This window comes from Macrotis lagotis, chromosome 1, assembly GCF_037893015.1.
Source record: "Macrotis lagotis isolate mMagLag1 chromosome 1, bilby.v1.9.chrom.fasta, whole genome shotgun sequence".
NCBI lineage: Eukaryota > Metazoa > Chordata > Mammalia > Peramelemorphia > Peramelidae > Macrotis > Macrotis lagotis.
Window position 1 is genome coordinate 258,983,917 of NC_133658.1, and position 11,947 is coordinate 258,995,863.

General features: G+C 33.8%; 1 protein-coding gene across 1 annotated transcript; it reads right to left on the reverse strand.

Annotated features, from left to right (window-relative positions):
- Positions 1 to 213: 213 nt before the first annotated feature.
- On the reverse strand, positions 214 to 1,279 carry LOC141490039 (RNA/RNP complex-1-interacting phosphatase-like; the record flags this gene model as incomplete). Its single annotated transcript, XM_074190339.1, is given in 2 exon segments — positions 214 to 429; positions 431 to 1,279. Coding segments are annotated over 2 exon segments (1,062 nt in total), but the record flags the coding sequence as incomplete, so codon positions are not given.
- Between the last annotated feature and the right edge of the window lie 10,668 nt (positions 1,280 to 11,947).

The window sequence follows — 11,947 nt, forward strand, 5'->3', positions numbered from 1 at the left end:
TAATTTTTGGTAATCTGCAGTGGAGGCTCATTGGCCAAAATCTAAAATGCCATCTTGTTTTAAAAATTTCAGGTATGACATGGGATTTAAAAAATTTCACCATCTCAAATACACTTCAACCCCATTAGCAAAGTGGTAAAAAAAATTATAATTTCTCCCTAAGCTTGCCTGGGAAAGCAGTAAAACAGATGGTGATCCTCCCTTGATTTGGCCTGTCTAAACATCGTGCCAATTATTTTCTTCCATTTGATTTCTACAAATCTGTGACTGTCTATCTGTTCCCCATTGGTCTGGAAAATATGGTCCATTATCACTGTTAAGTTTCTGTCTTTTGTTCCAAGGAGGGAGATTATAGTTGGGTTTTAGATTCCAAGTATATCTGCTCTGAGAATAGTCCTCTCTAGCTGGGCCTGGAGGAGGCAAAGGGGGGATGGCTTCCCACATTTTGGCAAGAATAATTCCGTCTCTGTTGGTTTTTCCTGGATGACTGGTAGAAATCTCGGGGCTGTGAGTGGAACTCTCGCAGATGGGATCGAAAGTCTCTGGGTTGAGAGTGGAACTCATGGGCCTGGTAGTGGAAGTCATCTTGGGGCTGGGGGCAGAAGTCTCGAGACCAATGAAAGGTCCGTCTCTGGCCATGATAGTCAGTTTCATGGGTGTTGTAAAAGTTTCTCCTCTTGATAAATGATGATTCTTCAAAATGGTCTGGCCTTAAAGAACCATCATTCTTTCTAATTGCTCCATGCCGAACATCATCAATGTAATTCTGCCTTTCTATAGCATGTCCTCGACATCTATTGAACAATTGCATCGCATCATTCGGTCTCATGCCTTCAACATCAATCAAATACCAGCAAACAAGATATCCTGTTCTGTTTAAACCATGTGCACAGTGGACTCCAATCAGTTTGTCATTATGTTGGTTTTCTTTCAAGAATTTGTTCACTGCACATTTGAATTTAAAAATTGTGTCATCATCAGGCACCTGGTGTCCAACAGTAAAAATCTTTAAATAAGGAAGAGCCTCTGGCAAATCCTTTGGTTTATAATAGCGTTGAGTGTATGTTAAATCGATGATCCAGCCAAGCTCTTCATTCTGCTCTCTTATTTTGTTAACAAGATCCAAAGGGGAAAAGCGTTCTTCTGGGGCAAGTTTTTCTTCAAAACTCTTTTTTAAAGGAACTTTAAAAGCAATGAAACGTGTCCCGGTCATCCGCTGTCCAACAAGGAGGTGGTTCGCGCCCTTCCCCCGGCCGCCGCCATCGACGCCGCCGTCCCCTCAGCTCCGGGACCCGTGCCCGCCCGGCCCCCGTGCCTCCGGCCTCGGCCCGGCCGCCCCGCGCCTGCGCCTCGATATCCACTTCTTGATAAAGAAGTGAGACTCAAAACTTAGAAAGAGACATGAATTTTTGAAGAATGTCAATGTGGTAATCTTTTTCCTTAAATGTTCATATTTCTTATAAGACTTTTTTTTCTTTCTTTTTTTCAAATAAAGGGAGTGTTAGAAGAAATAATTAATGTTATTGGAAAAAATTAAATAGATAGTTTAAAAGAATCAGTGATTAAATCTGGATTGATAAAGTGAAGACAGAAAGTAAATGGAAGATGAGCACTTCAAAAAAAATTCTATATTGATTTCTTTCTTTCTCATTCTTAGACATACTGGAAGGGAAAAGAACAGAAAATTATAGAAGATATGATAGAAGGGAAATATAATGACAAATATGAATGGAATTGATTCATCCATACATTGGAAGAGAATATGAACAAATGGATTAGAAAATAGACTCTAATAATGCATTATTTATTAGAAATTCCTAGCACAAAAAAAGATTAACAAAGAGCTAAAGTGAGAGATTAGAGTAAAAATTGATATTTTTCAGGTGAATTTCAGTAATCCAGAGTAGTAATTTTGAATTCTAATAAGTTAGTAAGAAAAAAAGGAAATAAAAAAGAGATTCTACATTGTTTTTAAAGGAACAATAATAATAATAATAATAATAATAACAGCCAAGTTGATGGAATAAAGACAGGAACTTACCCAAGCTCTCCTCCAAACCACTCCAAATACCTTTCAATAATGACTCAAATCAAATTATAAAGTGAAAGAATCACAAAAAGGTCCCAGAAATCCAGGAAGAGACAGTAGGACAATTGAGTCAGTAGCAACAGGTATGATTTCCAGAACTCTCAGGTTAGAGAATACAAAGGACAGCTTGGAAGATCAACAGGAAAAGTCTGCCTCCCCAGGGTGAGAGAGGAGCACAGTCCAGCACAGACCTCAGCGGTGCAGATCTGGTGCCCACAGACCAGAAGCAAGCCTTGTCAGTAACTGAAAGAGCAGCTGTACCTATTTCTAGAACTCTCAATCCACAGATGATAAAGGGATCAGAAGGAAATAATAGGGATCTGATTGCTATCACTGCAGTAGGATTCTGTTGGTTTGTGTATAATTAAGATCTGGGTTGCATTCTTGAGTCCCATTCCCCGGAAAAGTAACAGAAGCACAGCAGAGCTTATTGCTGTAGCTGAACAGAGACCCCTCCTCACAGTTCCATGGCAGAAAGGAGTACTTGTGGTCACCCACAGCCCAGAGCACCGATCCTTGGAGCTAAAGGGCTTGGGAGTACTGAAAACTTACAGATCACTAGAAGTATCTCTGAAAATAATTACAAAAAAGCCTCAAAACCTGGGACAGTGTTCTCTTCACCCTGAAAACAGAGTTCTACCCTAACAAAGAATTAAAATCAAGTTACAGGTTGAGGAAACGAGCAAATAAAAGAAAAAAAAAAGAAATCTGACCATAGACAGTTACTGTGGTCATCAGGAAGATCAAAATGCATACCAAGAAGACAATGATGTCAAAGTCTCTACATTCAAAGCCTCTAAGAAAAATATGAACTGGTCTCAGACCATGGAAGGATGCAAAAAAGGCTTTGAAAATCAAGTAAAGGAAGTTGAGGACAATTTAATTAAGATGAGAAGTGAGAGTGATGTGGGGAAATCATGAAAATTAAGTTAGCAATTTAGTGAAGGAGACATAAAAAATTACTGAATAAGATAACATATTAAAATCCAGACTGGGGGGGGGGGGGCAGCTAGGTGGCATAGTGGATAAAGCACTGGCCCTGGAGTCAGGAGTACCTGGGTTCAAATACAGTCTCAGACACTTAATAATTGCCTAGCTGTGTGGCCTTGAGCAAGTCACTTAACCCCATTTGCCTTGCAAAAAAAAAAAACCTTAAAAAAACCTTAAAAAATCCAGACTGGGCCAAATAGAAAAAGAGGTCCGAAAATCCAAAGAAGAGGAGAACTGGTCAAATGGAAAAGGGAATTAAAAAAGCTCACTTGAAGAAAATAAATCCTTAAATATATAAAATTGAGCAAAAGGAAGTTGATGACTTTGAAAGAAATCAGGGAGTGATAAAACAAAACCAGAAAAAATGAAGAACTAGAAGAAAATGTATAATATCTCATTGTAAAAACAGCTAAGAAAATAGATACAGAAGAAATCATTTAAAAATTTTTGGACTACCTGAAAGGGTACATTAAGGGATTGTAGAATATTTCAGGAGGCAAAAGAGCCTGGATTACAACAAAAAATCAACTACCCAGAAAAACTGAACATATTCTTTCAGAGGAAAAGATGGACATTCAATGAAATAGAGCACTTCAAAACTTTCATGATGAAAAAGTCAGAGCTAAACAGAAAAATTTGATCTTCAATTAAGAGACTCAAGTGAAGCATAAAGAGGCAAAGAAGAAAAGCAAATCATAAAGGACTTAAAGATGTTGAATTTATTTTATTTCTTCATGGGAAAATGATATTGATAACTCATGTGAACCTTCTCATTTATTAGGGCAATTAGAAGGACAAGGCACAGGTGGAGTTGAATATGAAGGGAAATATATTAAAAAGGTGGAATTATGGGATGAGAAGGAATGTGCAGGGAGACAAAGGAGGGGGAGATAGAAGGGGAGCTTTTACCACAAAAATGAGTTAAGAAAGTTTTTGCTATACAGTGGGAGAGGCTGAATTGATAGGAAATGAATGAATGCTACACTCATTAGAATTGGCTCAGAGAAGGCATAACATACACATTCATTTGGGTTTGGAAATCTGTCTTATCCTAAAGGAGAGGAAGGGGATGGGATAAAAGTAGGGAGTGATAGAAGAGTGGGAAGATTGTGAGAAGGGGAAACCAGATGCAAAACACTTTTGAGGAGAGAGAATGAAAGGAGAGTGAAAGAATAGAACAAATGGGTATGGGGAGAATAGGATGGAGGGAAATAGAAACTGTGGGGAAAAATTATTGAAACAAAGTTTCTCTGAGTAAGACCTCATTTCTTAAATATAAAGAATTGAGTCAAATTCATTAAAATAAATAGCTGGGAAGCTAGATTGCATAGTGGATAGAGCACTGCCCTGGAATTAGGAGACATGATTTCAAATCTGACCTCAGACACTTAATAATTATCTAGCTGTGTGACCTTGGGCAAGTCACTTAACCCATTGTCTTAAGTAAATAAAATAAAAAAGCAAAAGCTATTCTCCAATTTATAATGATCAAAATATATAAATAGTTTTTTAAATGAGGTCAATACTATTTATGATAACATTTTTTAAAATTGTAGAACAATTCTTAGGTATTACCTTAAATATTTTGGATTGGCTAATAGGACAGAAAGAGAAGATGACAAATGTTGGAATGAGATGTAGGAAAAATGTTACATTAATGTATTGTTCAAGTAGTTTGAAATGATTCAACAAGTCTGTAGAATAATTTAGAACCATGCCCAAAGTGCTATAAAACCATGCCTACCCTTTGTCCTCACAATGCCACTACTAGGCCTATGTTCCAGAAAAGATGAAAAACAGGAAGGAAAAGAATCTATAAGTATAAGGCTATTTTTACCAGCTCTTTTCTGGTGGCAAGGAACTGGAAATTGAAGGGATGCCCATCAACCGGAGAATGACTAAACTGTGGTCTGTGATTATGCTAGAATATTATTCTGCTATAAGAAATGATGACCAGAATTCTCTCAATAACATCTGGAAAAATTTACATGAACAGACGCAATGGGAAATGTACAATATCTAAAGTAACATCAATATTACAGAAAGATTAGCTGTGAATGTCTTTCTTTTTCTCAGCAATGCTTTGCCCCATGGCAACTCTGAAGGTCCTGTGGCAGAAAAGACTATATCCATCCCCAAAGACCATTGCTCTCTGAATATGGATTGAAGCATATTTTTTAAAAACAATTTTTCTTGAGGTTTATCTTTTCTTAAAGGGAGTATGTTTATTTTCACACCATGACTATTATGGCAATGACAACATTGCATGACTACACATTTTTAAACTATATTAAATAACTTGCTTTCCCAATGAGGGAAAGTGGGGTGGGAAGAAGGGAGAGAATTTTGAACTCAAAGTTTAAAATATGAAGGAAAAAATGTGTTTTTCATGTAAATGGGGAAAATACAGTAGAGTATAATGAAAATAAATAATAATAAATAGTTTTTAAATTGATAAACAAATATACATAAATATAAATTTACAAGTATATTTATAAGTGTACAGATAAATGTTTATATATGTATATATGAAACTCTTGAAACTCACAGTGATATAGTATCTAAATAATGAAAGAAAAATCTGATCAAAATATAGAGAAATGGGAAAAATATGTTAATATTTATTTCAGAGTAAGAGAAAAAACAAAATGAGAACATGATTAAATGAATAAAATTAATTCAAGTAAATTATTAGAATTTAAGTAAATTAACAAATATGGGAGATATAAAAACTTATAAAGAATATTGAATGGGTTTATAAAGGAGTATACAGTACATAATTCCTCATCTGTATATCATACATTTGGGGGAAAGAAAGATCATGTGCTCGATAAAACATATTAAACTCATGACCAAAGGCAGAAAAGGAGAAATGTTAATAATATTATTCAAAAAACCAAAAAACAGGATACTCCCTATTTGACAAAAGTTGTTGGGAAAACTGGAAAATAGTATGGTAAAAATTTAGCATAGATTCACAACTCACACCAAAATAAATGAAAATGGATACAGGATTTAGACAACATAGATAAATTAATAGACCAAGAAAGACTCTATCAGATGGAAAGGGGACAAATTTATGACCAAGCAAGTATTAAAGCACATTATAAACTTCAAAATGAATGATTTTGACTCAATTAAATTAAAAAGGTTTTGCACTAATTAAATCAATGCTGCCAAAATTAGAAAGAAAACAGAAAACTGGGAAACAATCCTCACAACTAAGAGTTCTAATAAAGGTCTCATTTCTAAAATATATAGAGAACTGCATCAAATTTATAAGGTTGCAAGTCATTCTCTAATTGACAAATGGCCAAAGCTTATGAATAGACAATTTGTAAATGAAGAATTTAAAGCTATATACAATCATATAAAAATGCTCCAAGTCAATACTGATTAGAGAAGTGCAAATTAAAACAACTCTGAGGTATCACCTCACAGCTATCAGATTGGCAAAGGTGATAAAAAGGGAAGATGATCAGTGATGGAGAGGTTGTGGGAGGATTAGGACATTAAAGTATTGCTGGTGGAGTTGTGAACAGATCCAAATATTCTGGAGAGCAATATGGAACCATGCCCAAAGAACAACAACACTGTTCATACCTCTTGACCCAGCAATTCCAATTCTAGGTCTATATCCAGAAGAAATCATAAAAAATGGGTAAAGTTCTACATGTTACAAAATATTTATAGCAGCTCTTTTTGTAGTGGCAAAGAATTGGAAATTGATGAGATGCCCATCAATTGGGGAATGGCTAAACAAGTTACAGTCCATGAATACTATGGAATATTATTGTTCTATTAGAAACTATAAATGGTAGAACTCTGGAGAAGCATGAAATGAATTATAAGATCTGATGCTGAGGGAAGGGAGAAGAATCAAGAGAATGAACAAATTAATAAATGCATTGTGAGATGATCAACCCTGGTCGATGAAGCTTCTCTTACCAATTCAGAGATGTAGGACAATCATATTAGATCAGCTATGGACAATGCTATCCCTATCCAGAAAAAAGGAACTAAAGCAAAACAAAAACAAAGCAAATCAAAATCATTCACATTTACTTTTTTTAAAAAAAAAATATCTCTAATGTGTTTCTTTCCCTTAATCCTAATTCCTCTTACTGAAAATGACTAATCTGTAAATATGCTTAACACAAATGTGTGCAAGTACAACATAAACCTGTCTGTTAGCTGCTGAGGAAATGGAGGTGGGGAAAGAGAGGGTGGAAGGAAATTTTGTAACTTAAAATATACACATGCACATGGATGAATGCTGAAGAACTTTCACAACATGTATTGGGAAAAATAAAATATTGATTAAAAAATCCAAAACAACAAAAATTACAATCAACAAAAACCCTTTAAAGGAATGATTAAAACCTAAATGGATACTAAATAATGTAATCCTTAAAAAAATTGACATTTCAATGATAGAGTGAGGAAGGCACCCTTGAACCCCTCCTAATTTGCTCTCCAAACATTAGAAAACTGCATCAAAATTGATCTAATTGTGGAGAAATAGCTTACTGGTCAGCAAGAAAAATCTGTTTCACTTGATTGGAACAGTAGCCTGGTTAAAGAACAGCAACAACAGTCAGTCTTACAATAGGGGACCTGCAACAAGGTTTGAAGATCGGGGCAGTCCACAAGCAAGACCCCACCCTCCTGCAATCCAGCAGCTCCCTAGAAAAGTAAGTAGCAGAGCCCCATCCTAGTGATCAACCTCTAGCACTCAGGGAGGCCTTGATCCCATTGCTGCCCTGCCCTGCTGTGAGACTGCCCAATGACAAGACTCTGTCCCTGGGACCTGCTGGAAGAGAGAGAGAGACTCTATTTCTAAAACAATCCAGAAAGAATGACCCATCTCTGAAGCCAACCAGTAGTTGAACTCCACAACTAGGGTAGATAAAGAAGAGACATTCTTCCCTGACACATCCTAATACAAGTCAGAAGAGAAGTTTAGCCTCCAGAGAAAGCCCAGTGAAAGCCAGTAATAATACCCAGCACTTCAGCACACATATCTCTCACATAAAAGCATCTTCAACAAAAAATTCCAGAAAGAGCTTTAAAAAAGATTTTTAAAAAGTAACTTAGAGAAGTAAAAAAAAATGGGAAAAGAAATGAGAGCAATGCAAAAAATCATGAAAAAAGTCAATAGCATGGGAAAATATATAAAAATTTTCTGAGAAAAATAGCTCCCTAAAAAGTTAGAATTGACCAAATGGGAAAAGAAAATCATTAAAGATTCACTGAAGAAAATAATTCCTTAAAAATTAGAATTGTACAAGTAAAAACTCATAACTCTATGACACATCAAAATATGATAAAAGTAAAATTAAAAAAATAGTAAAATTCTCATTGGAAAAATGACTTAGAAAATAGGTTCATGGGGGCGGCTAGGTGGCATAGTGGATAGAGCACTGCCCCTGGAGTCAGGAGTACCTGAGTTCAAATCCAGCCACTTAACCCAAGCCACTTAACCCCATTGCCTTACAAAAAAAATAGGTTCAGAAAGATAAGAATTACTGGATTTTCCAGAAAGTCCTGTTAAAAAAATTACCTGGACAACATTTTTCAAGAAATTACCAAAGAAAACTTCCCTGTTATACCAGAACCTGAAGGTAAAATGGAAATGGAAAGCATTCACTAATCATACCTGAAAACTCAAAATGATAACTCCCAGGAACAAGTTAATCAAATTCCAGAACTCACAGATCAAAAAGAAAATACTGCAAGCAACCAAAAAAGAAGCACTTTAAATATCATGGAGCTACAGTTAGGATTACACAAGATTTGAAAACTTCCACATTAAAGAACCAGAAAACTTGGGATGTGACATACCAGAAGGCAAAGGAGTTAGTTTTATAACCAAAAATCACCTACCCAGCAAAATTGAATATAATATTTCAGGGTGGGAAGGGAATTGATAGCTAATGAAATAGAGTTTCAAGCATTTCTCATTAAAAGACCAGTACTGAATTAAAAAAAAATTGACCTTCAAAAACAAGACTCATAAGAAACATAAAAAGGTAAAAAAAGGGAACAAGAAAGAGAAAAACATAAGATATTCAATAAGGTTAATCTGCTTATATTTCTAAATGGCAAGATAATATTTGTAACTCTTAACAACTTTATTATTGTAAGTAAAATTAGGAGGTGTATCAGAGGGTATAAGGTGACAATGTTTGGATGATATCTCCCAAAATAAAATAAAACAGTAAATAAGAAAATTGCACTAGAAGGGAGGGGAAGATTATATGAGATAAATTATCCCACAAAAAAAATTTCATGAACCAGTTAACATAGTGGAGGGGAAGTTAGGAGGGATGGTGAGCAAAGCTTAAATCTTACTCTCATCAAAACAGGCAAATAGGAAATAATAAACACATACAAAGAATTGGATATAGATATCTTGTCCTATAAAGAAGAAAGGGATATGGGATAAATAAGCTAAAAATAGATATCAAAATACAGTAAGTAATCATATCTATACATGTGATTTGGATGAACTCACCCATAAAATACAAGTGAATAGCAGAATGGATTAAAAAACAGAATTCTACATTTTTTTTGTTTGCAGGAAACCCATTTGAAGCAGAGAGATATGAACCCAGGGTAAGAGGCTAGAACAGAATCTATTTTGCTTCTGCTGAAGCAGTGAAAGCAGAAAAGCAATAATGATCACAAACAAAGCTTAGATCTTATTAAAATACATAAAGAAGGAAACTGTCTTGCTGAAAGGTACAAATTCATAGGAATATTCTCTCTCTCTCTCTCTCTATATATATATATATATGTATGTATATATGTATACATACATATATATATATATCAAGTGAAATAACATCTAAATTGTTAAATGATAAATTGGATGAATTACAGGAGGAAATAAATAATAAAGCAATACACATAGGGGTGGGGGAATGACCTCAATTTTCCCCTATCAAAGCCAAATTAAATATAAACAAGAAAAAATGAAAAGATAATAAAAATATGGAAAAGTTAAATAGGACAGGTATCTGGGAAGAATTGAGTGGGAAGAGAAATGAATATAACTTTTCCTCAGCAGTAGATGGTTACAAAAAAAATTGATGAAGTATTAGGGCATAAAAACTGCACAATTAAGTGCAGAAAATCAGAAATAGTAAATACATCTGTTTCAGATCATGATGCAATAAAATTGTATTCAATACTGGACAATGGAAGGAAAGATTAAAAACTAATTAGAAATAAATCTAAATCTGAAATGGAATGGGTCAAGGAAGATATCATAAAAGCAATCAATAATATCTATATAGATAATGACAACTATAAGAAAACATACCAAAATTTATGATATGCAGCCAAAATGGTACTTAGGGGAAAAAATTATTCTCTAATTGCTTATATCAATAAATGAGATAAAAACTAGATCAATGAATTGGACATGTAACTAAAAATATCTAGAAAAATAACACATTTAAACACTGAAATAGAAATCTGAAAATCAAAGGAAAGGTTAATAAAATTGAAATTAAGAAACCAGTGAGTAAGCTAGTAGATAAAATCAAAATTAATTATATAGAAAACCAACAGAATTGATCAATATTGATTAATTTTATTTTAAAAAGTAAAGGAAGGAACCAAGTTGCTAGTATCAAAAATGAAAACAATGAATTCACCACCAATGAAGAAGAAATTAAGACAATTTTAGGAGATATTTTGCCCAAATCCACACCTCTAAATCTGACAATTTAATGAAATGGATGAATATTTGTGAAAATATAAGTTATTTAGAGAAATAGAAGAAATGAAAAACTCAAATAATCTAAGAAAAAATAAAATGAAAAAGCTATTAAGCCATCTCCTAGGAGAAATTCATGGTGAATTATACCAAATATTTAAGGAACAATTAGCCTCAATACTATATAAACTATTTGTAAAAATAGCTGAAGTTCTACTAAATTTCTTTAATGACACAAATGTTTTGCTGATATCTAGACAGGATTGGCCAAAAAAGAGAAAGAAAAGTATAGACAAATTTTCCTAATGAATATTGATGCAAAAGTTTAAATATAATGCTAGCAAAGAGATCACAACAATTTTTTCACAAGGATCATATACTATGACCAGGCGAAATGTAGAACTGGTTCAATAAAAGGAAAATTGTCAGCAAAGTTGACCATATTAATAAAAAAAACAACTGAAATCATACAATCATTATGATAGATGCAGAAAATGTCTCTGATACAGCACCTATTATTATTAAAAAACACTAGAGAGCATGGAACTAAATGAAGATGATCTCTAAGTATTATTTATCTAAAAATAATCAACATTATCTGTAATGAGGATAAGCTAGACTTTTTTCACAATACAATTAGGGGTGAAGCAAGGATGCCCATTATCAACTCTAATATTTAATATTATATTAGAAATGTTACAAACATAGCTCTCTTTGAAGTTGCAAAGAATTGGAAACTGATGGTATGCCCAATAATTAGGGAGTGACAGAACAAGTTTTGATATATATATATATATATATATATATATATATATATATATATATATATATATATATATGATTGTAAATGAATGTTATTATTCTAAAGGAAATGATGAGCAGGCAGATTTCAGAAAAATTGGGAAAGACTTATATGAACTGACACTGTATGATGTGAGCAGACCTAGAAGAACAGTATACACATTAACAGAAATAATCTGTGGGACTGCCAGAGCATAGCCAAGATGGCAGCACAAAGCTAGTATACTCTCAGAGGTTTTCCCTATACAATGTTAAAAGAATCTTCTAAATAGATATTAAAGCTACATGTTCCACTATAAAAATATCTAAACAAGTTCTCAACTGTAGAAATCCTACAGGAT